General features: G+C 39.8%; 2 protein-coding genes across 15 annotated transcripts in view; both read right to left on the bottom strand.

The window, feature by feature from the left end:
* Positions 1-23,123, bottom strand: part of MCM9 (minichromosome maintenance 9 homologous recombination repair factor) — a 104,713-nt gene extending 81,590 nt beyond the window's left edge. For 7 of the 14 annotated variants that reach the window (XR_006264020.1, XR_006264019.1, XR_006264021.1 and 4 more), the window contains exons 1-7: positions 22,530-23,122; positions 19,779-20,096; positions 13,462-13,775; positions 12,230-12,311; positions 8,099-8,299; positions 3,791-3,916; positions 2,271-2,390 (exon numbers count right to left, since the gene is read on the bottom strand). Coding sequence is in view for 7 of the 14 variants with exons in the window: in XM_043439708.1 (XP_043295643.1) it covers positions 2,271-2,390; positions 3,791-3,916; positions 8,099-8,299; positions 12,230-12,311; positions 13,462-13,775; positions 19,779-20,082 (1,147 nt within the window). In the remaining 7 variants the exon portion in view is untranslated. Of the gene's footprint in view, positions 1-2,270; positions 2,391-3,790; positions 3,917-8,098; positions 8,300-12,229; positions 12,312-13,461; positions 13,776-19,778; positions 20,097-22,529 lie in introns of all 14 variants that reach the window. The other 7 variants (XM_043439704.1, XM_043439706.1, XM_043439707.1 and 4 more) reach the window with 4 other exon arrangements.
* Positions 23,124-24,380: 1,257 nt separating this feature from the next.
* On the bottom strand, positions 24,381-25,451 carry LOC122422926 (GTP-binding nuclear protein Ran-like). The gene has a single exon (XM_043439710.1). It carries the CDS (start codon positions 25,406-25,408, stop codon positions 24,758-24,760), a length of 651 nt encoding a protein of 216 aa, XP_043295645.1. The 5' UTR covers positions 25,409-25,451; the 3' UTR covers positions 24,381-24,757.
* Positions 25,452-26,403: the final 952 nt, after the last annotated feature.

Raw genomic sequence — 26,403 nt, 5'->3', positions numbered from 1 at the left:
AACATGAAGAAAATTTCATTTTTGTCTAATTGCAATTAAAAGAAAATGTTAAAATATTAAAATGAAAATAAAACTAATACTTTCCAACCAAGAGCTCAGTGATTAATATAACAGGAACACAATACATGCTTATTAGAAATAAAGCATATATAAGCCAAATTACCAAATCAATTCACAGCCGAGTTTTTATCCTGATTAATTATGATTGATTTGTACTGACATCAAACAGTTAGGTTTTTACATCAATTTGTAAACTGATAGCCAATTTTCACAGAAGTTTGAGACTTAAAAACTATTATCTCTTATTTAACATGTTGATGGTTCTATAATTTTAAAAATTAAAGACTGAGTATTCAAACATTAGGAACTAAGAAACTAGAATGCATAGGTTGTTTTTTATTTTTTCTTTTTAGCTAGATACTGCCTGAGATAACAGCTAGAAAGTTTGGAAATGTTTTTTCCCTTTCTGTTCATAGTGAATAGCTGTGTCCTGAGAAGATAAACATGAACAAATTACTTATGCCACAAAGGAAATGGGCGAGTAGGCCAGAGGGAAGGCGGCCATCATTGGAGCTGAGAGAACAAGCCGAAGTCTGAGAAACATGCATGCATTCCTTCATTTATAATCTTATACAGCCTTAGGCTTTCATTTGGTCTTAACCCTCAGGTTTGAGGTTTTCTAGTTACCAAGAAAGTGGCAACAGTTTTCAAAACATTTTACTGTAATCTATGGTAAAAAAAGAAATTTAAGTATGACCCCCATAACACAAGTATGTACATTAACAATTTTCCCATAGTACCCCCGGAATAGTGCACCTTTACTCTGGGCACTGGTGTCCTGCAGCAGCTGTTACTGTATTTTGTTTTGAAAGTGCTGGTTCTGACCCATGAATAACTTTCTATGACCCTCTAATGGGTTGTGATACAGTTTAAATAAAGGGTAGTCTGGCCCTTTGGGTGGATTAGAAGTAGCAATAACTTATCTACAGTTCTAAAATTTATATTCCTTCTACCTGCCATTTCTTTCATATTTGGATTATGACCTTGGCAATAAGACAGAAAAGTGCTAATTCAGTGAATTCAGCAGCCATTCAGTTTAAAACTGTCCGAAGACTCTGAAATTACTAGCAGTCCACAAATTAGCCTGGTCTTATTTCTTGACACTCCATATAATTAACTTAGGAAACATTCCACATCATTACTCGGGAAACTCTTTTATGCGTTCTTTGTTAATGTCATTTAATACAGAACTCTAAAATACTGAGTCATAAGATTTTGAAGTGCACATGAAGTGTTCTTCATATATTCCTGCCTTCTTCCCTTCCAGTACCCTAAAGCTTGTCTACTCTTCTCAATCCATAAATCCCTTCTTGTCAGTGCTTAATATACTGTTTAGTTATATTTCAAAGCTGAGACCCCTTAAAACAGGGACCTTGTTACTAGGGACCATTAATGGAGCACTTCCTGTTTTATAAGTTTTAAAATATAAGCTTCTCCTAAGAAATCTGAGTACAGGCCATGGACAGTAGACATCCCTAACAAGTAACAACATTTGTAAAATGTATGAAACCAAAGGCCTACTATAGGAGAACAGGAGAAATATTTTCCCAGTCAAAACAGTTTAGAAATTTTAAATGGCATCAAAACATGTCTTCTAAAATAATTTTTTCCTAAAGTCACTTTATTATCAAATCTTAACATTCTATCAGGAAAGGCTTTAAATATACTGTACTTATTGAAGAATCATTGCAGTGTATGAATGAAGCTCCACGTTGCAGTGATAAAAGTACACTTTCCACATACTAAGACACATTTTCTACCTAAGAATTTTTAGCAGGAATCACTGTTGCCTGTGAGATCCATAAGCATGAAAATGCCTTAAGCTTTATGCCATCTGTTTACTTTGTAAAGTGAGATTTTACCCCTATTTAGTTAGTTTCAGCACTGTTTGCTGGGTCTTCACAGAATTACAGATGCTGTCTAGGCATGTAAAAGGTAATCACTAGAGAATGAGAAAATTGAACACAATCATTCAAAACTAAGATACAAAAAAGACACATGGAATAAGCTTTTGGAAAATAAGTGAAGGTGGAGCTTTTGAAATATTTTCTTAGAGCTACAAAAGTAATGCTGAATATTTACTTAAGTTTTTGGCAGTAACTCAAAAATCTTGAAATATATCCTATTATAGGTACTTTTTCACAAGAAAATAACCATTGTGTTAGAGTCTGAAGTAACATTAAACTAATTGAAATTATCACATAAAATACCTGCACTAGTAGATCCAATTCCTGTGGTGAGCACAGATCTTGGTGTAATCTTTGCTGCATATTTGAGGAATTGAGATTTCCCTGTGCCAGGATCCCCAACCAATAAAAGATGAGATTCACCTAGAAAAGCGTAAATAAAGTGACTAATTGCTATGAAAAGTGTCATACGTGTAATTAGTCAAAAATGGTCCATTTGAAATGTTCACACAATTTTTATTTTATATAGTATTTTAGTTTAAAGTCATTCAAGGAAGACTTTATCCAGAATGTCCTTAGAAAAGTTAACTTTTAAAATAAATAATAATCTTTGCATTTCTGAATGCAGCATTTAAAATTAAAAACTTGTAAGAGATTTTTGTTCTAGTTCCAGATGTTTAGGGACTGTAACATTTAAAAAACTTTTGGCTTATAGAGTTTCCAATTTTATTTAATTTATTTAAATGACTGCGATTAATTCTTTCCGTCCATCCATACACGTATTTTTATTTAAGTACTTTGAAGTGTTTGCAAATTTGTACATGCTTTATAAACACCAAATCACTTATGATTCTAACAGTTAAGTGAAAACCTTTTCATTCTATGAAAATTTTAGTAGTTTAATGAAACATCTATCTTAAAAGTTCTTACTTTTCGAAATTAACATAGAAAAACATGTGAATATCCTGTGGCAGATGTTATCTCACTGACCAAGCAAATTTATTCAGTCATATTCAAGTATTTTCTGAAAATATTAATAAGGAAATACTATTTAAGTTCAACATTTAGCAGAATGCCTTGCAACAGTAGGTAATCAAAACATACAATATGCATAAACCTTATTATACTTACTATTCTATACTGTACAGTGTGGTTTTGGAGTCCTTACTAACACCTGGTTTATAACAATGTCCTTTTAGTCTTTTGGTTAAGACTGGTTATTATCGCCCCACCTATATGAGGGCCATAATAAACCTAATTTATGCCATTCAGGTCAGTTAGCTGTGTTAACCACAAAAGAGCTCCCTGCCATTTGGAAATGACTTAAGAGTCATTTTGGCTTGAATGCGTGACCTGGAGCAGCACCTCTCAGCAGATGGCATATTTGCTATCACCAGCAGAAGGGGAACCAGCAGGCAGAGGACTGAGAGCCGCAGTCTAAGAGAAACACTCTGACAGTCACAGATGGAGAGACACTGACCTGGAGACATTGAAAAGCACTATTTCTAATCTTTTCTTCCTGGAGAAAGACTGGAAAGCCAGTGAAAAACACAGACAGTAAAAGAAACAGATTTTATATTGTGGCTCCCTTATAGGAGCGAAAATAACATACTCATTGAAAAAGTCTTTGGAAAGACTGGAATTCTACAAAGTAGTTCCTGATGTTGGACTGAGTATCAGACAGTGAACAACTGTCAGTTTTTAAAAGGTTGTGTTTGGAAAATAAAGCTCAACAAGCAATTTTTTATTGAGCAAAGGGAAATCGTAGCTTGTCTTCTTACTGTATGTGTTAGTATTTCTCAGAAATCTTAATGGGTACCAACCTCTGACCCGTGTTCCTGTAGCATCAGTTCTTTGAATCCCACCAGCCAGCACCATGGCCACAGCAAGCTTTACTAGGTACATTCCAAAAACTTGAGGGCATAAGCTGGCCAATATTTCATTCCTTCCTGGGAAAGGCAGAAAGATGAGTTATGTAATTTTTCAAGAAATACTTAACTGAAATTTCCCTCTCTATCCTATCTTCTTATAAACACTCTAAAATGATCTAACTAAAAGGAGTGAATAATGTTGCTTTGTTCCTAAAAGTCCTTTTCTTATTAATGCCTTGAGATGAAAAGCTCTGGCTGCCACCTGTTTTAAGTTTCTATAAATTTAGCATATTTACAAGGGACAGAAAGAAATCTCTTTTCTCCCTTATGGGCCAACATTATCCCTTAAAAATAATACCAGCTGCACTTCCTGTGCAATAATTTCAGTAAAATACTCCACTGCCTAAATAATAGGGAGGTGTTTGATCTCAGAAACAATGAGAACTCTAAAATACTGAGTCATAAGATTTTGAAGTGCACATGAAGTGTTCTTCATACATTCCTGCCTTCTTCCCTTCCAGTACCCTGGAAGGTAGAAAACTAAGTAAGGTACTTGGAGCTTCTTCAGGGGTATAAGAGGTAAAATCAACCCATCCTGTGAGTCAACTCAGCATTTGCTCCGAGCAGTTTGGTAAATTCTGTTTTATCTAGACTGAGTATCGGTGTTATCAGGATATTTAGAAGATCATTACAAACAACAACTCTAGCAGTCCAAGCTGGAGTTCTTAGATTCTTCCAATCACATGCTTTAAATAAGAAGTTACCATTGTCTTAGGTTCTGTTTCTAGAAAGGTCAGACACTAAATCTGAGAATCTGCCTCTCCCATCCATGAATAATTTAGATATTTCATTCTGTCATTGGCCAGTCAACCAATGAGACTCACAGATTCTAACAAGCCTTTTCCTGCGGTCGTCTTATTTGGAATTCACTACTGTGATGGCACTCTCTCTGTCTACATTCATGTTAGCAGAAATTAATGTCCGTATGTGTGTGCCTAGTCACTCAGTCATGTCCGACTTTTTGTGACCCCATGGACTGCAGCCTGCCAGGCTCCTCTGTCCATGGGATTCTCCAGGCAAGAATACTGGAGTGGGTTGCCATGCCCTCCTCGAGGGGATCCTTTCAACCCAGGGATTGAACTCAGGTCTCTGGCATTGCATGCAGATTCCTTACCATCTGAGCCACCAGGGAAACCCAATGTCCTCATGCTGGTAACTAATTTGCACATCTGAGGGCTTTTATAGTTAACTTTGAGTTTGTACATGTTTCAGTGGTAACTCTTTTGAGGAGGAAGATAATCATACAAGTACTGCTTTAGCTGATGACACCAGTTCCAGAAGCTTTTCCACCAAGATAAAGGAAAGGGGTTCCTCCATAATTTATGGCTCCATGCACAAGGGCTACTTTTGTTAATGAATCAAAATTGACTCAGTGGCAATTAAGCTCTGGTGATGTGACCTGGGATGGCAGAAGTGGCGAAGAAAGAAAACATTCTAGTATAAATAAAATGGGAACCAAAAAAAAGAATTAGTCAACCCTGGAAGGAATTTCATTAACTGCTAAAGGGAATCCCTCCCTTTTCCAAGGTAGAAAGCCCAGAGAAAAAGACGAAATGTCTGAGATCTACATAGTTAAGACCTGACAGCAGGTACATAAATTCTGACCAGAATCTAAAAATTACACATACAAAGAAATAATAGCTTCAGTAAGCAGGGAACAAGTAGACAAATTGGCCTGGGAGACACTCAAGCCAACGTTGTCAAAGAGCCTCTGAGTAAAGGATTCCCTGACTAATGTGCTGACAGGAAGCACTTCCTCTGGGCTCTCAGGTCAGAGCCCAGTGTTACTTACTAGCTGGTGACCTCGGGCAAGGTTCTTACTCTCTCCGCCTTCATCTCCTCATCTGTGAGATGGAGATGATAATGGTATTGCACAGAGAGCTGTTTGGGAGTTAATTATTGCACAGCACACAGAACAGTACCTGGCACATAGGAGCCACTGAAACTATTATACCTGTATTACTTGCACCTATTTCTTATCTCACCATTTCCTCACACTGTGGTCAACATAAAAGATAAACTGAAGTCAGGTCTGAGGTACCAGGGAAAGGCAAAGGGGAAGGTCCATTCCCTAAATTTGTATCTAAAGTTGAAAAACTTAATTCCTTAGGTCATGGCAATAGAAGCTCTCATGACTCTATCACAGAAGAGACTTCATTAGGGAGAATAATACCCTAACACTCTCCTTCCTCTCCCCACCCTGGGCAAATTTCTGGTTCTAGACCGTGTTAATAGTGTGCCCATGTAATCCACTCTTGTGGCATGGCCATCATTTACCCCAATGAAGAGAACTTAGGTCTAAGATGACAAGTCACCCTGGAGTGGGTTCAGATGGCCCAACAGAACCCAACCCCTTTGGGTTTCTAGCCATCCTCTAAGCATCAGGGTCAGGGGATTCCTGAGATCACAAGAAAATCTTCAGCTCCTTGTCAGCACTCACAGTATCAGATCTTAATGAAGCAAGCCAGCCTCCTAGAGCTAGCAGTGTAGTAATGTCTGTCTTTACACAAGCAAAATGAAGACACACTTTGGATATAGCTCCCCACCTCCACACCCCTCCCCCCGCATCCCCCCACACACACTTTGAAACGGTAAGATTTGGCTGATAATAGGTACTCGGGAAACTAACAAAGCAGAATCTTCATACTGAAAAGAAAAATGTTGCCTCATTTACTCCCTGTCTTCCTACTTATATTTCTCACAGGTTATTATCTTTATTTCTTCATCTCGTAAAAAAGATGTATAGCTATAGCCTTCTATTTAGAACAAGATAGACTCTTTGATCAGCACTTCTGATAGCCCTGTATGATGCCCTTCCTAACACTGTTACAGATTTTTGTAGGGAATTGATCCGGAGAAACTGTTAAGTAAAAAAACTTATTTAAAAATATATATGGTTCATAGAGTCAAAGCACTTAAAAATTGATGCTATCGAATTGTGCTGGACAAGACTCTTGCATGTCCCCTGGACAGCAAGAAGATCAAACCAATCAATCCTAAAGGAAATCAACTCTGAATATTCACTGGAAGGACTGATGTTGAAGCTCCAATACTTTAGCCACCTGATGCGAAGAGCCAACTCACATGAAAAGACCCTGATGCCAGGAAAGATGGAAGGCAGGAGGAGGGGGCAACAGCAGGTGAGATGGTTGGATGGCATCACTGACTTAATGGACATGACTTTGAGCAAACTCCAGGAGATGAAGGGCAGGGAAGCCAGGTGTGCTGCAGTCCATGGGGTCGTAAAATCAGAGACGACTTAGGCAAATGAACAACAACATGATTTGTAAAAGGTTTGCTTAATGAAGCTATAATATAGAGACCTTTGGTTCTTTCTGTATGGATCAGATAAAAGAATGATTGATAACCACTATATATGTGTTACACATATAAGCAAAAGAAAAAAAAATCCCACAAAATAAAAGCCAACTGCTTGTATTTAAAGCAAATTAAAGTCTTATTTTGTGGAATGATATCTGTCTAATTCAATACATGATTTAAGATACATAATCACTGTATTAGATCTGAGGTGAAGCTTCTCAGAAATAGTCTATTACTATTTCCATTAATTTTTCTCAGAAGATGCCTCCAAGAAAGAATGAAAACAGACACTAGAAGATTTAATTGGTGTTTTATATAGTTGGGATTTTTTAATAAAAAATACTCTAGAAACCCAAAGGTTATAATGTTTTCATCTGTGTAATTACATCTTAAGTGTCACAGTCAGAAATTTTTGCTGTGATGACAAAGATTTTTTGCATCTCTCTTATCATCTCTTTCTTACCATTCCATATTTTTAAATCTTCAGCAAGAGTGTGAAGCTGTCTTAATGATAACAAGATGAATCAGAAGAGAAATGATTTTAACAGAATAAAGTTTCATAACAGAATGAATTTTGCTTGTTTAAGGAGGAACTATATGTTTAATTGGTAAAGAAGGTAGAAAACTCTGAAACTATTTTGGCAAGATAAGAGATATTAAAATAATAGTTGGAAATGGAGAATCTCTTGGGATTTCCAGTAAGATCAGTAAACAGAGAGGATTACGCCAGAAAAAGGCTTTAAAGGGAAGACTACAGCTAGAGGCACTGGCTAAAGCTACTCCCTCAGAACACAGCCACTGATGCACAGCATGTAAATCACAAACATCATGAATGAAATGCCATTAATAAATATCAGCTCCATACCCTTAATCACAAACCTGCAAAAGGATCGCTCTTATAGTGTTCCCAAAAGTCTTCAAATTCCTTTCGGACCTCCTCGTCCATGTTGACTCCTGCAGACTGTTCATTATTTACTTGGACATAATTGGCCTTCAGGACTATCTCCACTTCACAGCGCACATCTTGCTTAAAGGGCTTCCACCGCTGCATTACAACCCCATAAATAGTGATGTCATCACCTGGAAAAAAGCACTGAGTGAATCCGCAGTAGCATCCTGCCTGCTTGGGCACAAACTCAACAAAGGACCAGAACCAAGAAGTCAGCCACTGCCCACCAGGGTTTACAGTGGCGTCAGTCAGTCAGTTCAGTCACTCAGTCGTGTCCGACTCTTTGCGACCCCGTGAACCACAGCACGCCAGGCCTCCCTGTACATCACCAACTCCTGGAGTCCACCCATACCCATGTCCATTGAGTCAGTGATGCCATCTAACCATCTCATCCTGTTGTCCCCTTCTCCTCCTGCCCTCAGTCTTTCCCAGCATCAGGGTCTTTTCCAAAGAGTCACCTCTTTGCATCAGGTGGCCAAAGTATTGGAATTTCAGCTTCAGCATCAGTCCTTCCAATGAACACCCAGGACTGATTTCCTTTAGGATGGACTGGCTGGATCTCCTTGCAGTCCAAGGGACTCTCAAGAGTCCTCTCCAAAAGCATCAATTCTTCAGTGCTCAGCTTTCTTTATAGTCCAACTCTCACATCCGTACATGACCACTGGAAAAACCATAGCCTTGACTAGACGGACCTTTGCTGACAAAGTCATGTCTCTGCTTTATAATATGCTGTCTAGGTTGGGCACAACTTTCCTTTCAAGGAGTAAGCGTCTTTTAATTTCATGGCTGACACTCCTCTAGAAACCATTTGGGCAAAAGAACACAGTGTCCCGATTTATTTATTTTTTTAATCAGGCACTTGTATTTGCACAGCTAAAAGCTAAAGCCAGCATTTTAATTTTTCTTAATCTGCCATATGATAATCACACCAAATTCTAACCTGTCCCTGGGAAAATACTGGATGATATATTCACTGTGATTCTACTGCGTGAAATGTTCATCCTCTCAGAATCAGTAACCATGTAGTTCTCACTTTATCAAGAGGTGGGGACTGCAGCCAGAAGGATAAAGTGCAGTCTGTCCTTCAATATTCCCAGGGGATTGGTTCCGGAATCAACCTCATGTATCAAAATCCGGGGATGCTCAAGTCCCACAGTCAGCCCTCCAAATCTGCGGTTCCATATCCGTGGATTCAACCAACCATGCATCATGTAGTACTCTAGTATTTACTATTGAAAAAAATGTGTGTATATGTGGACCCATGCTGTTCAAAGCCCTGTTGTTCAAGGGTCAACTGCACAATCAACCAGTGTCAGGAAAGGAGACAATACTGCGATGATGGGTACAATGATATGACTACTAGTTCCCAGTGTATTCATTTTTATTTAAGTACACTTCTTAACATTCACTCACCTTTTTTGCTTTTTAAAGTACAAAAGAATGAGTGCACCAAGAAATGAATGAATACTTGTTCTATTTCAAAGCTCTTCTCCACAAGCTATGAAAGCAAAAATCCCATTTGATTCTTCTTGGTTGGTTCCTTCCCACTTAAGGACACTCTCCCATTCTTGATTAATTAGTAGAATATTAAACTTTTACAGATTTCTCCTAAGAGGCCTTGGATAGTTTATAGGAATATTCTCCAAATATCGACATATTTTTTATCATTACATACAACTCAATAAACCCATTAACAAGTATAGGTGAATGCTTGGCATTCAATATTTTGGTGCTACAGAAAAGGGGGCCAAAGGAAAAAAAAATAATAATCCTAGTCCCCAAGATTTCAATCTTGTTGCACACAGGATGCTGGACATACCTTAAGCCAATACTGGAATTTATACTTCGCAAAATAAACTTAACCGACAAGTCTTCATTTCCAAGCCTGTGTCAAGTATTAATGTTTGATATTTGTTGATGTAAAATGCCTTTCACTCTCTTAACATCAACGTGTGATGTGTAATCTGGAGTGATTTTGCTTTCTTAAAGAGAAGTCTTCTGTGAATGCTAAGTTAATGGAACTGGTGCTAGCAATTCACCAAATAGAAGGCGTATTTCTAGCCTCAGGCAACTTGATAGTAAATGGTGACAAAGACATTAAATAGGTTCTTCATACACTTTCAAGATCCTTCCTAAACCACTGCTGGATGGTTTTCAAATCCCATCAGGAAGAGTGATCATTTACTATATTGACTGTGCCCAATTTTTTTTTAGATGAACATAACCAGGGCAACATTATATGAGCACTTGGATGAGTTCTCTACTATGGTCATTTAAATGGGTCATTTTATAGATGCTGTTTCTCTGTTAAGCCAAATGAGAAACTTATGTTTCAGATATTGTACCCACTAGAAATACCCTGAGTCCACTAAGAGGCAACAATGTGTAAAATGTGGAGTACTCCAACTGTGAGGTTTCTGAGATAGTCCAAGGCAATAAGAAACTTACGTGATTTTCTACAGTAAATTATTGGAAACCACAATATTTTCAGGAAACTAAAATTCTCACTTTTACACAATCCCATCTCTCTGTGCCCCTCTCTCTTCTGCAGCATATTTACCATGCAACCACCTGTGGTCAGACCTATCTTTGATCTCCTGCCACACTGACAGTTATCAGTACACAACCTCCAACCTCACTACTCTGCAGCGTCAGACTGGAGTTCCTAACTAGACTGTGAATTCCCGAAGGGCAAGGATTATGCTACTTATGTCTTCTGATTCTCAAAAAGGTTTGTAGCAGTGGATAAATGAAAAAATAGCTGTTGACAGTCCATTCTTTATTGTAAAGACATGTGAAAGAAAAATACCTTAAGATTTGTTTTTTAAGTGCAGAAAGAATTCAGTTCAGACAAACTGGATGAAAACATCTTAATCTCTATCAAAGGACATTTTCATGTTCTAGCTAAGCTTATACAAGCACTGCTTTGCTGATCCAGACATTAAAGATTCTGGTTAAAATGAGAGTCTTATATGAACAAGGTACTCTGACATAGCCTTGTCCATTTAGTAGGCAATCCATGATCAAAGCTATTATTTACTTAAAATATTATTTGGAGAACTATACATTGTTACTATATTTGATATAAATGTCAAAGTATGAGTTGGTGATTCTTGGTGGAAGGGGAAAGCCTTTAAACAAGGAATTATTCTTAACTCTAGATACTAAACTCTTGTTTTCACAGAGCCTCTGCCTCATCATTTTAATGAAATGTCAGCTCAGTCAATATTTTTTAAATAAGGCATTTGGAGAAGTCAAGGGTTAAGAAGAGGGAAATGATGGAATTTAGAGGAATGAAACATTCTTGATTTGTCCAAGTAGAGGAGCACTGGGATATGAAATAAGAGATCAAACATACCTGTTACACCTCAGGGGACACACTGGTACTATTTGTCTTTTATAGAGATTAAGGTCTTTTATGTGAGGATGGGAAATATTTAAAGCAGGAAATGTTGAAATAAATCGAAAGGCAGTCATCAATAATAATCATTTCCATTTTCTGACCCAACTTCAATTCAAATTAAATGTTAAACAGCCAGTGAAAATCACTAAGCAAACATATAGAACCAAGTTTTTAAGGTTTTTGGAATAAGAAAAACAGAAAGATTAAGCTCTCATGGGCAAGTCAGGTTCTTCATCTATTAAACAAACAGCTAGACTAGATCACTAAACTCCAGCCCAGCTTCTTTCCTGCTATCACCTCCCACCTCATGCCGGTCTCTGTTCTCAAGTTCCCCACACTCACTTGCAGTTGATCTGAGGAAAATAAAAAGTGGTTTTTCCTAATAAATACTTTTTTGTTGTTGTTTAGTCACTAAGTCATGTCTTGACTCTTTTGGGACCCCATGGACTGTAGCATGCGAGGCTCATCTGTCCATGGGATTTCCTAGGCAAGAATACAGGAGTGGGTTGCCATTTCCTTCTCCAGGGGATCTTCCCCACCCAGGGATCAAACACACATCTCCTGCATTGGCAGGTGGATTCTTTACAACTGTGCCACCTGGGAAGCCCAATCAATACTTTAGGACCTACTATATAAACTAAGAAAATTTCATTCTTACCAGATTTGCAACTGTCTACTAAATCATCTTCCAGGATAACCTGCATCGATCGTGGAATACTTCCAACAGAGAGCCTTTGAACCTAGCAAGGAAAAGAAAGCAGATACTGAGTACATGTAGATATATACTAAGTATTCAGAAGCCTAGTAGTTCTTGAAATTACTGTCTCTGTTTCTCTGGTATTATCATGGGAATTTATGGAATTTTCTTGAAACTTGTGCCTACTATCAACTGAAGAATTTACTAAAACTAGAATAAAATAAAAACAACCAGATGGAAATAGCTCAAAATATAGTCTACCTGGTGCATGGTCAAAATAAAACATGCTCCAACTACTAAACACAATAATAAAGTTACTTAACTAGAAAAGAGAGGCAGTTCTTCCCTGATCTCTATTCATAAGACCTGGGACAAATCACTCAGTTCCTTTGATTATTCGTTAGTAAGAGAACTCTAGCTTTATTCTTATTATATGTGTGCCTTTATTCCTTCCTTTATAGAAGACTAATTTCTCAGGTTCCCTTGCAGCTAAATGTGGTCATATGACTAAGTTCTGACCAATGAGATACAAGTAAACTTGTTGCAGAAGACTTTGAGGGAGACTGCTTAAATGGATACTTGGTTTAGATGACAGGTGCTTTTGCTTCCTTTTTCCTATTCCTTGACTGGGATACAGATGTTTCAGAATTGTAGCCACCATCCTAAACCATCCACCACCATAAGAATAGAAGCCATTTATTAAGAATGGTGTAGAAAGACAGAAGGGGTCTGAGTCTTTGACAATGAATAAAGCCTTTGTGTTTAAGTTGCAAGTAAAGGAAACTAAGGCTCATGCACACATGTTTAAAAATGTTTATGTATGCCTCATTTGGCACAGGAAGTAAATTGCACCTAAACCCCAAATCCTGCCCACTCCGGTGTTTAACCACCAATTAAACCTATTTAATTTTTTCCTATCACTTAGGTAAACTTCTTAAAAATTCACTTTTTCAATTTAAAATAATTATTAGGTCACTTCATAACCTTCCTGCCAATGCTCACTATAAAAAGATGACCATTTTATGGTCTCTAAATTCTATACTCTATGGGAAAAAATTTCCTGCTTGATCTTCTACTAAGTGATGACCCAAGTTCCATATGTAATCTGTTACATGTTCCCTAGTCCTGGCAATTTACCCAAAGCTGAAGAACATGTCTTCAAATTAATTTTTCTCATGTATTTGATCATTTACCTGTTCCTGAATTTTGATTTCCTGATAATCTCTACACCTAGTTGGAGATGACAAGTCTGAGAGGCAAGTGAATTTTGAAGAATCACAGTTCTCCAAGCTGGGACATGAGGATGGCCGGAAGAAAGTATAATACTGCTCAAAGTCAGCCTGGACCACAAATACATGCTTGCACTTGTTACACATGTAATCCCGCTCAAACTCCAGGATCTTCACCAGACTTGTTCGAATTACTGTCCCAGTGACAGACAAGAAGTGTCCCACATCCTTGGTTTTAGGGATGTGCTCCCTCACCAGCTCAGGACAAACAGGCAATCCTGATAGAGAAACAAAACAAAAACACATCAACTTATATCTTGAGATATGATTCCATGCAAAATATTTTTCTCGTATTTCCTAAAGGAGTATAATTTCAGGAAAAAAGGAAAAATTTCTGTGTTTTACTTAAGAAAAAGGTCAAATCAACTCAATTAAGAAAATAGAAAAGACACAACAGTCAGAATGGCCATCATCAGAAAATCTACAAATGATAAATGCTGGAGAGGATATGGAGAAAAGAAAACCCTCCTACACTGTTGATGGTAATGTAAATTGGCACAGTCACTATGGAGAACAGTATGGAGATTCCTTAAAAAACTAAAAATACAGCTTCCATATGTTCCAGCAATCCCATTCCTGGGAGAAAAACATGGTTGGAAAGAATACATGCAGCCCAATGTGAACTGCAGGGCTGTTTACAACAGCCAAGACATGGAAGCAACCTAAATATCCATCAACAGAGGAGTGGATAAAGAAGATATACATATATACAATGGGATATTACTCAGTCACTAAGAAGAATGAAATAATGCCATTTGCAGCAATAGGGATGGACCTAGAAACTGTCATATGGAGTGAAGCAAGTCAGAGGAGGAGAAACATCATGTGATATCCCTTATATGTGAAATCTGAAAAGAAATGATACAAATGATTTTACTTACAAGAGAGTAAGAAAGTAAGAAAGAGACTCACAGGCTTAGAGAACAAACATCTGGTTGCCGGGGGAGTAGAGGGAAGGATGAGGGGAAGGGTTGGGGGGTTGAGATGGACAGATACACACTGCTATATTTAAAATAGATAATCAACAAAGATCTACTGTATAGCACATGGAAATTTGCTCAATGTTGTGTGGCAACTTGGTTGAAAGGGGAGTTTGAGGGAGAATGGATATATGTATATGTATGGCTGAGTCCCTTTGCTGATAGTTTCCCTGAAACTATCACAACATTGTTAATTGGCTATACCCCAAAATATAAAAAAAAGAAGATGCAGCACATATACTTTAGTACAATGGAATATTACTCAGCCATTAAAACGAATAAAATAATGCCATTTACAACAACATGGATGAACCTGGAGATTATCATACTAAGTGAAATAAGTCAGAGACAAATATCATATGATACTGCTTACACGTAGAATCTAAAAAAAAAAAAATGATGCACACACTACTATACTTAAAATAGATAACCAGTAAGGACCTACTGCATAGCACAGGCAACTCTGCTTGATATTCTGTAATAACCTAAATGGGAAAAGAACTTGAAAGAGAACAGATACAGGTGTATGTGTAACTGAATCACTTTAGTGTATGCCTGAAACTAACACGACATTGTTAATCAACTATGCTCCAATATATAATAAATTTTTTTAAAAAACTAGAAAAGAATTATTCCAAATAACAATTGTCAATAGACTCTCTTTAAAAGTATATAACTAGATGATAAAATAACCTGGATTTTAAAAAGAATTGATCCTCTTAAGATGGCTATCTGTTAAGTAGAATGTAAATACAGTATATTCAGTGTCTTACATTCTATCTCAGTAGAATGTAAAGAGAGTTTATAAATTTAACCTCACTCAATCATGAATACACTGCCACAAGCCACACATAAAATCAGTTGATGACTCTGAGTAAACCACAGAACTAAGAAATGGCAGCAGAATGACCAAAGGCTAGTGCTTTCTCTAGTTAGGTTTAGGATTTATTAATACATAAATCTGACAGTATTTTCAAGCCTTGTAACTTGCCCTCTCTCTCTAGTCTTGCCTTTCTCATGACTTCCAATCTCCTAGTCCAGACAAAAAGCACGAATCTCTCTGTGCAAATCATGGTACCTCTGCAGCTTTCCTAGGCTACTTTGGAGAACTCTTCCCAATTCACTCAGCAAGGTAGAGTACCTCCAGATTTACCCTTGTGCAAGAAAACTTTCCTAAGTCGAGGCTAGCACCCTCACACATACAAAAATAAAACAGCTAAGCAAAACGGTCAGATGAATGCACCAATGCATAAAAGATGTCCTTTATATCTGGAGGAAACTTCTGCCAGGAAGAGTGTAAAAGAAGGTACTCCTGGGGTCCAGAGACACCTTCCTTTCCTTGCAAATGAGGACCCAGACCTGGGCATGCTGGGTCATGACAAGACTATGCAATGCTGGTTTTACTTCAGTCAGCATAAGGAGTTGCGCCAGAGAGATAGTCCACACTCAGGAAGAAAGCAGGTAGGAGGTGGAGGGTTTTAGGCTCAGCCACAAGGGTCCCTCTTATGCTCACCAACCCTCTGTGTGTTCCTCCTGCAGTGTGGCCAGGGTGAGTGAATTCCCTGACCTGCCAAGGGGCCTGTGGCTAGATGCAATTATAGCATCTCTAAAGAAAAAAACCAGATGAACAATTACAACCGATTTTTCTAAGAAAAGCAGCTTTTCATTATCTCCTACACTTTAACAATACAGGGCAATATGACATCTTAATGTTGTTATCTCACTGAATGGAATCATGTATGTGATACATGTGAAAATAAACTTTTTTTTTAGAATCAAACAAATTAGTCTGGAACATGATATCATTACCATTAAGTGGTTTATTTTTATTCTAAAGTAACTGCATTATTTTAAGAAAAGGGTAGTAGAGGTGAGTATATTTTTGGATCTTCACACTCTTTCATATTATTGCAATTTTTAAGCAAATTTAAAATATAAAGATAGAGCTAAAAGTAACAGCTAAACTGACCACAAAATCAAAATCTTAGAACTAAAAAAGAGTAAGGGACGATAGAAATGTCAATTTATTTTAATCTTTTTGTCTTACTACATGTTACTAAGTGTGTTCTTCACCTTATCCCAGTGAAGCAGCAGGTACAGCAGGAATTAAGCCACCATTAACACTAAACAACAAAAACTTCTAGCGTTCTCTGACTCATTCACTGAGAAAAACTAAATTATTACTTAGACACATGTCCAGATCTGTGTTAGAGGTTATGTCCAGATCAATTACTTCAGGTACGTGGTTGCCGGCAGGCAGTCCCTGGAAACTGGCATCAGCCTCAGAGCTTTTGAGAAATGCAGATTCTTGGGCAGGAGGTTGGATCTCTTCAATGAGAAAGTCCGGGGGTGGGGCCCAGGAGTCAGCACTTTAACAAGTCCTGCAGGTGATTCTGATGCCCGTTAATGTTTGAGAAACACTGCTTGAAATAACATGTGAGGGGCTTCCCTGGTGGCTCAATGGTAAGCAATCTGCCTGCCAATGCAGGAGACATGAGTTCAATCCCTGATCCTAGAGGATACCACCTGCCACGGAGCAACTTAAGCCTCTGCGCCACAACTACTGAGCCTGTGTTCCACAAGAGAAGCCACGGCAGTGGGAAGCCTGTGCAACGCAGCTACAGAGTAGCAGCCACTCTCTGCAACTAGAGAAAAGCCCACACGGCATCGAAGACCCGGGACAGCCAAAAATAAATAAATAAATAATGTTTAAAAAAAAAACCAAAAAACCCATGTGAGTGCTATTTTTTTTCTTTCTCGCTTACTTTGATGCTGTGTATTTGAATACCTTTCATCAAAACCACTGGGAATAGCAAGTAAATTTTCTGTGTCTAAGCTCAGTCGCTCAGTGGTGTCTGACTATTTGTGACCCCATGGACTGCAGCCTGCCAGGCTCCTCTGCCCGTGGAGTTTTCCAGGCAAGAATACTGGAGTAGGTTGCCATTTCCTACTTTACAGGATTTTCCCGATCCAGGGATGGAACTTGTGTCTCTTGCTTTGGCAGGCGACTCTTTACCACTGCACCACCTGGCAAGCCCAAGTAAACTTCAGACCAATAAAAATCCCAGAAGACAAAGAGCAGTGCATATTCTAGAAAAACAAACCAGAAAAATGTCTTATATTCCTAAGGAGATTGAACCACAGAGACATCCTGTGTGTGTGTGTTCAGTCACTCGGTCGTGTCCAACTCTATGAGACTCCACGGATGGTAGCCCACCAGACTCCTCTGTCCCTGGGATTTACACCTGGCAAGAATACTAGAGTGGGTTGCCATCTCCTCCTCCAGGGAATCTTCCAGACCCAGGGGTCGAACCCATGTTCCCCACATCCCCTGCATTGGCAGGTGGATTCTTTACCACTGAGCCACTGCGGAAGCCCACAGAGGCATCCTCGGTTTTACTAATTCAAGGCCTTGCCTGAGTCCGAAATGGAGGCGCCATATACCTAAAACCAGACTGTTCCCACTCCTGGTTCATCCTGCCTGGGACACTCGCATTCCTCCCTGATCTCATCTTCTCCTCTAGAATCCCTGGGTGAATCATCTGGGCCAATTCACTTCCTGCTCAGTGAGCTAATATATCTTCTAAATATCCTCAGTGACACATGTGTCACGTAACTAAAAGATGCCAGTAAGTGCCTTTACAATTATGTTCAATACGTACATATGCATGGATCTGTGGGCATACATACATGAATTGGGAAATAAATTTGACTATACAGCTGTCTCCCTTATAGCCTTGAAGCCCTTTAGATGAGGGACTATAACATATTCATTTTGGTTTCCCAAGGGTCTAGCAAATCCCCACATGGGATATGTTTGTAGAATGATGTTATTTTGGTAGTACTATAATTCGCAAGTCACTTTCTCAGAGGATAATGAAGAAACAGGCTAAACAGGATCACTTGGGCAGACAGAATTTAAGTATTTAAACTGAGCATCGAAAAGTGTCTAAACATAAAGACAGCCTAAAGTCATTTGTTAAATACCATTTCAATAACATCAACTAAAGTCCCTTTTAACAACCTTTCTGAAACATCATCAGAACAGAACATTTTTTCTTGATCCTAGCAAGATGTTACCTAGTGTCTGATACATAAAGATTAATAATATTCATAATTTTATTCCAGTAAATGCAACTGCAGATACTATTTTTTCACCTAAATCAAATATCCGGTATTTTTTTGAATTTTAATTTATCTCCAAGGAATTCTATAGTGACTCCTAATCTTTCTGAAATCACAGCATTCATTTTTGGGTTTTGGGTTTTTTTTTTAGGTTTTTCTTTTTGTTTTTTTGACCAGGCAGCATTTGGGATCTTAGTTCCCTGCCCAGGGATTGAACCTGCATCCCCTTATTGGAAGCACAGAGTCTTAACCACTGGACCACTAGGGAAGTCCCACAGCAATCAATTTTGTTATTTATAAATCCCCATCTTTCTGAAATGTACTGTAAAGTAAATACTTATTTTCAAACAAAATGGCACATGTGTTCTCTAATCAATTCAAAGACAGAGCTTTAACACCACAAGTTGCTGACTGCTCCACTGCAATTTCTTAAACTTAAGAGCCTTTGTGTGTTATTCACTCCAAAAAAGTTACTGACGGCCTAATAGGTGGTCAGCACAATGCTAATCTTGACATATAAAAACAATGAATTTTCTCACTGGGTAGCATCTACCAAATTTTCTTACTCTTTGTATTACCTATACTTTTATTGTCAGTAGTCACAAAAACTCAGAAGGCTGTATTAGTTTTGTACACACATACATATGTGTATATATGCACACAAATATACTGCCTCGACACATTCTCCCTCCTCTCAGTTGGTATGGCTAGGAGCCAGCCTTGCCTTCCAAATGTCCAGAGAAAACAGTATAGAATCATGATTTTTCTCCAAAAGTGACCATCAATTACACAATGGATATGTTTTTAAGTAGGGTGGCTTAGTTGCTAAATCGTGTCTGACTCTTGCGATCCCGTAGACTGTAGCCCTCCAGGCTCCTCTATCCATGGGATTTTCCCAAGCAAGAATACTGGAGTGGGTTGCCATTTCCTTCTCTCGGGGATCTTTCTGACCTGGGGGTCAAACCTAGGTCTTCTGCAGTGCAGGCTGATTCTTTACTATCTGAGTCACCAGGAAAGCCCATTTTAAGTATAAAAATCAATTATTAGTGCTTGAACTCAATATATGTTGGGGTTTCTCAAAATCTTCCTAAAAAACAATATGGCAGTAAAATTCACCTGATATCCTGGCATGAAGATTCTGCTTCATGGAGAGACCTTCAGGCTGAGAAAGGGACTGGAGAATCGCCAAGGCTGATCTTCTCAGTGCATTATCAAAAACAGTTAGCACTTCATTAGGGAATACATTGAAATATTCCCCAATTTCCATGTTGGTCTCAAAAAGGGTCATGGCATTAACCACAACTGGGTAATGAGCATCTTCATCTCTTTCCTTCAAGATGAGAAGTATGTCGTTCTTATGGTACTCCGAAACATAGGACTCGAACACTTGGCCAACCAATGTAACTTGATCGCTATTCATCTTGATCTGGGTAACTAAAGAAAGAGAAAGGACTGTGTTATATCTTTGATTGTCTAGACTTATACACACGTTTACAAAAAAGACTGTTGGGCTGTAAATCATTCTGACTTTGGGCCAGACTCTAATTTGATCTGAATTATCTGTTATAGTCACTTGCCTGGAAAATTCCACTGGACAGAGGATCTTGGTGGGCTACAGTCCGTGGTGTCGCAAAGACTTGGACACAACTTAGTGACTGAGCACAATTATTAAGCGCATAAAATCTTAAATGCCAATCTTTTGGTTTAAGTTCCTCCTAGTAGAGTTCTTTGCAAGCATCTTGGTTCCAGGTTTTACTCACATAAAAAACATTTTTCTCTCTCTTCCCAGCAAACCTAGTCACACACACACACACACATTCATTCGTATTCTGCTACATACTACTATTCAGATTGGTAGCCAATTCTGACTTAGTAGTTAACAAATTGGCTTTAGAAATTTACATTTGGAGGTGAAAGTGTTCCTATTTTCTTTTTCTAACCTTGTTGTTGTTTTAGTCTCCAAGTGATATCTGACTTTTTGAGACCCCCCATGGACTGTAACCCATCAGGCTCCTCTGTCCCTGAGATTTTCCAGGCAAGAATACTGGAGTGGGCTGCCATTTCCTTCTCCAAGAAATCTTCCCAACCCAGGGATCGAACCCAAGTTTTCCATGTCTCCTGCACTGGCAGGTGGATTCTTAACCACTGAGCCTCCTAGGAAGCTCCACACTAGAAATTAGCCGGCAGGGAAAAATGGCTTTCTAAAAATAATTTTACTTCTTACCCAATTTGTTCTTTCAGTGCTTATGACTGGAAGGGGCTCAGATGGCTTCAGCAAAAATAGTTGTGAAGAGTATATAAAAAAAAACTAGGAAATTAAATTGAGGAAAGGAAACTGGTCTCTAAATGAGAAATCACTATGATTAAAAGTAAATATATTACATTTTAATTTATATCTACAGATTAAAAAGGGCCTGCTGCTATTCTATTTTCATGAATATATGTAGATAACATGTACAAAGCACTATTCTGGGAAATGAAAAAAGCACAATAAAAGGTCCTCTATGCCTCAGAGAACCAAAAAACAGATCAAATGATGTTCTAACAGTGGTAAAAATGCAATACAAATGGGAGCACAAAAAGAGACAAGAATTAAATTTAAATGGAGTGACAACCGCAGACGTGCCAAAGGACAGTTACAAATAAACTGCCCAAATTGATCATTTAAGAAATTCACATTTGGTTTGGAAACAGACCACTGGCGGACAAACGTCCTTTGACTTATTTCATTCAATCAACATCTGTTGTACTAGAAATAGATGAAAGAAGACTGTTATGGCATTCACAATTTAGCATCCTAAATATGTGTTACACATGCTACTAGCAATATTTTGCTTTCTCTGGGAAACTACTCAAAGGTGTGAAAGGAGTAAACATAGGTGTGAAACAAAGTAAACAAAGTAAACAAAGGTGTGAAAGGAGTAAACATAACCACAGTTATGTTAAGAATCCTGACACTTACAGGATGCTAATGTGAGATTAAGAGATGTATAGGCCACTACACTGATGAGGATTTTGTGTGGGTTAGGCATAAATTCAGCGAAGGGTAAAGCAGAAAAGCACTTGGGAAGGAACAACTGATCATACAGTATTTTCATCATTTGGCCTTTGCTGAAAAAAAAAACAAAAAACAAACTGGGACTCCAAGAGTGGCTATAAGATAAGGTCTCAGTTCAGTTCAGTCGCTCAGTCGTGTCTGGACTCTTTGCAACCCCATGGACTGCAGCATGCCAGGCTTCCCCGTCCATCACCAACTCCAGGAGCTTGCTCAAACTCATGTCCATCGAATCAGTGATGCCATCCAACCATCTCATCCTCTGTCCTCCCCTTAGATAACCTCTAAGATTCTATAAATGCATATTAAATTTGGAGCCAAAAACTTAGCAACTTAAAAGGCAGTTCCACATAAGGCTGGAAGGGGGCAGTCTCAGAATTCATGGTTCATATTAAGATCAGTTAAAATTTCGCCTAGTCTTTTTGAAACAGCATCCCCCCCAGCCCACCCCCCCAAAAAAAGCATTCACTTTCAATATCTGGGCACAACTGACTAAGCAAATGTTTCTAAGCAGCTTGCTAACCCTAAAAACATGCTCACCCATACTTGAGCAGCGTTTTACAACTTTCAAGTTCCTTTTCCTTTTTCTTATGGAATATTCGAAGACAAAATAAATAAACCCGGGTTGTGCTACTTTATAGTAAACCGCCACCTAGAATTACCCAGGAGGATGCAAAGGCTGTAACTTCCAGGTGGGTCCCTGGCAATCAGCCCGCGCACCCGCCGCACCGCCCCTCCGGGGGCCACGCCCCACGCCCTAAGACCCGCCCCCTTCGGCACCGCCCCCTTCCCGCCCACCAGCTTCAGCTCACCGCCTCCTCCCCGCGGGCGCTCAGCAAACGTGGAGCCAAGTTGTGCCGGGAGAACAGCTTTCCACACTTCCGTCTCTGGACACTGCCCGTGCCCGACAACAACACTTCCTAGGCTCGGCTGCGGGCAGCTCCGTCGCCGGCCCGGTCCCGAAGTTGAATAGTTTTGGAATTAACCAGGTGTGGGCAAGACTTGGGACGCACTGAGGCAGAAATAAAGAATGGTGAAACGAGGCGGCGGCTTTCACTTACTGGCGGTTACGCGGTGTCAGAAGTCACCGGGGGCGCGCTGCTCCCGACGCCGAGGGGCACGAAGGGCTCCGGCCGGGCGGCGGGGTCGTGCGGAGAGCCCGCCTGGCGGGAGGAGGCCCCGAGTGGAGGCGGGGCGGGTGGCGCGCGCGGGGCCGCTAGAGGCGCCGTCGGCCCCGGGGACGCGCAGGCTCCCGCGGGGCCGCCTGGCGCCCTGGCGAGATAGGCGCCAAGCGGGCTGCTCGGTCGGGCCCGCGCTCCCGAGGGACGCCGGGCCGCGCACTGCCTCAAGTTGGCGGCTCAGGTGCCTCTTCCGGGTGGAGAAGCGGGCGGGCGCGCGCCCCGCCGGGCGCCGCAGGACGAGAGAGGTGGGGCGGGGCGGGGCGGGGCGGGGCGGGGCGGGGCTGAATGGAAGGGGCGGGGCGGGTCCCGGCTCTGGCGCCTGGAGCCCCGGGGCGGGCTGGAAGGAGCGGTAGCGGGTTTTGCACGCGCCGGGCTTTCCTTCTGTCTTAAGACCTCTGCCAGACCCAAGGCCTCCAAGATTTTTCTGTTTTCTTCTACAAGTTTTAGAATGAAGGTTTTATGATTCATTTTGAGCTGATTTTTGCATATGGTGCGAAATACGGATTTTTTTTTTCGAAATATGGATCTTGGGATAATTTTATTAATAGAAAGCTTCCCTGGTGGCTCAGAGGGTAAAGCGTGCCTGCAATGCGGGAGATCCAGGTTCAATCCCTGGGTTGGGAAGATCCCCTGGAGAAGGAAATGGCAACCCACTCCAGGACTCTTGCCTGGAGAATCCCATGGACAGAGGAGCCTGGCGGGCTACAGTCCACGGGGTCGGAAAGAGTTGGACACGACTGAGCGACTTCACTGTACTGTACTGTACTGTCCCACTATTAAAAGAGCTGTATTTTTTCTACTGAATAGCCTTCGGACTTACCTGCATTATCAGTTGTCCTTTTGTGTGTGTGCCTAAGACTTAATATTCTGTTCCCTGATGTATTTGTCTAGCTTTATAAAAATACGGTCATAAACAGGGTCATTTGAAAAGACCCTGATGTTGGGAAAGATAGAAGGCGGGAGGAGAAGGGGAGGACAGAGGATAAGATGGTTGGATGGCATCACCTACTCAATGGACGTGAGTTTGCAAACTCCGGGAGCTGGCGATGGACAAGGTGGCCTGGCGTGCTACAGTTGAGGGGATCGCAAACAGCTAGACACGACTGAGCCACTGAACTAAACTAATAAAAACACTAGGTTGTCTTAATTACTGTAACTATAATGAGTCTTGAAATCGGGTAGATCGTTTGGCCTCCAGTTTTGTTCTTTTTCAAAGTTGTTTGGGCTCTTCTGTTTCCATGTGAATTTTAAAGCCAGCCTGTCGTTTTCTGTGAAGAAGCTGGAATTTTTGTTGGGGTTGCCTAGAATCTGTAGGTCAGTATGGGAAGAATTTACTTGTTATTAGTATTTTATGACCCTTGAATAAAGTAAACCTCCCCATCTATTTAGGGGTTATGTCATCTCAAAAATTTTTGCTGTTTTGTCGAATTCATCTGTCAGATTTATCCCTAAAATCATGGGAAAGAAGGGACCATACTTTTTCTTTTTTTTTTTTTTTTTAGATATTTGAAATACAACTTTATTCTGATTCTAAACGAAAAGGAATGGGAATGACAGTAACAAACAAGATTCCACCTCTCAATATTGTCATGTGACTATAGCAGTCTTATATTTGAAACTCAAGGAGGAAAAAACTGTGTTCCAAAACACCTAAATATGCAGGTCCAAAAAATGAAGGTTTTTTTTTTTTTAAACTGCCACATTCACTCCAAAGCCCATCCATCTCCTTCAGCATCCAAAGATTAAGCACATGTTCTGCTTAGCTATATAATAAAGTGGCAAACACGCTGCACCACTGACATCACAGGACAGTTGCCTATAAAACTAGACTTCTGACGCTGGGCCCCAGCTTCACTTTCTCACAGGTCATCATCTTCATCCGGGAGAGCAGTTGTCTGAGCAACCTCTAAATCGTGCTCGTACTGTGCTGCCAAGGCTGGGTCCATGACCACCTCTGGCGGGGCAAGAGCAGGCATGGCGACAAACTCCAAGTTAGGGTCTCCAATCAATTTTCTAGCAAGCCAGAGGAAGGGCTTTTCAAAGTTGTAGTTACTTTTGGCAGAAATGTCATAGTACTGAAGATTCTTCTTTCGGTGGAAGACAATTGACTTTGCCTTAACCTTTCTGTCCTTAATATCCACTTTGTTGCCAGACAACACAATTGGGATGTTCTCACACACTCGTACCAGATCTCTATGCCAGTTAGGCACATTCTTGTAAGTAACTCTTGATGTTACGTCAAACATTATAATGGCACACTGAGCTTGTATATAATAGCCATCTCTCAGTCCACCAAATTTCTCCTGACCAGCTGTATCCCATACATTGAACTTAATAGGTCCTCTGTTGGTATGGAACACAAGAGGATGGACCTCAACACCCAAGGTAGCTACATACTTCTTCTCAAATTCACCAGTCAGATGACGCTTCACGAATGTAGTTTTTCCAGTACCACCATCACCAACCAAAACAAGTTTGAACTGAACTTGGGGTTCTCCTTGGGCAGCCATCGCGATGTTACTTCCAGAAGCGTCTCCGCGCCCGTCTGACTCGGGACCATACTTTTTGATTACATATAAATGTTATCAGTTGCAATTTCTGGTTGTTCTTTGCATACAGTTGATTTTTAACACTATTAGAATTTTTAAAGCAGTTTTAGGTTCATAGCAAAATTGAGTCGGAAGTACAAAAATTGCCCATATAATCCTTGTCTCCACACAGCTGCAACCTCCCTATTAGTATCCTTTTACCAGAGTGGAGTACTGGTTAAAACTGATGAACTGACATTAACACATCATCATCACTCAAAGTCCATGGCTTATAGTAGGGTTCACTCTCGGTGTACATTCTGTTTTGACAGAAGTATGATAAAAGGCATCCATCACTGCATGTCACACAGAATAGTTTCACTGGCCTAAAAATCTAAAAATCATCCCTTCTTCCCCTCTAACTCCTAGCAATAACTGATCTTTTTACTGTCTGTAGTTTTCCAGGATATCATGTAGTTGAAATCATACAGTATGTTGTCTTTTCAGATTGGCTTTTTCACTTAGTAGTACACATTTAAATTTCTTTCATGCCTATTCATGGCTTGGGCAGCTCATTTCTTTTTGGTGCTGAATGATATTACATTACCTGCACATACCACACTATCCACTCACCCACAGAAGGACCAATTTTGGTTGCTTCCAAGTTTAGCCAATTATGGATAAAGCTGCCATAAACAACCACGTGCAGATTTTTGTGTGAACATAGTTTCAGCTGCTTAGGGTAAATACAAAGAAGCATGACTGCTGCATAATATGGTTAAGAGTAGTTTTGTAGGAAACAACCAAAATGTCTTCCAAAATAGCTGTACCATTTTGCATTCTCATCCATCATGAATGAAAGTTGCTTTTGCTTCACATCCTCTCCAGCATTTTGTGTTTTTAGTGTTTTGAATTTTAGCCATTCTAATAGGTATGTAGTATCTCATTGCTATTTTGCTTCACATTTCCCTGTTGAC

This window comes from Cervus canadensis, chromosome 20 (assembly GCF_019320065.1).
Source record: "Cervus canadensis isolate Bull #8, Minnesota chromosome 20, ASM1932006v1, whole genome shotgun sequence".
Taxonomy (NCBI): Eukaryota; Metazoa; Chordata; class Mammalia; order Artiodactyla; family Cervidae; genus Cervus; species Cervus canadensis.
This window is presented reverse-complemented; position numbering and strand designations above follow the sequence as displayed.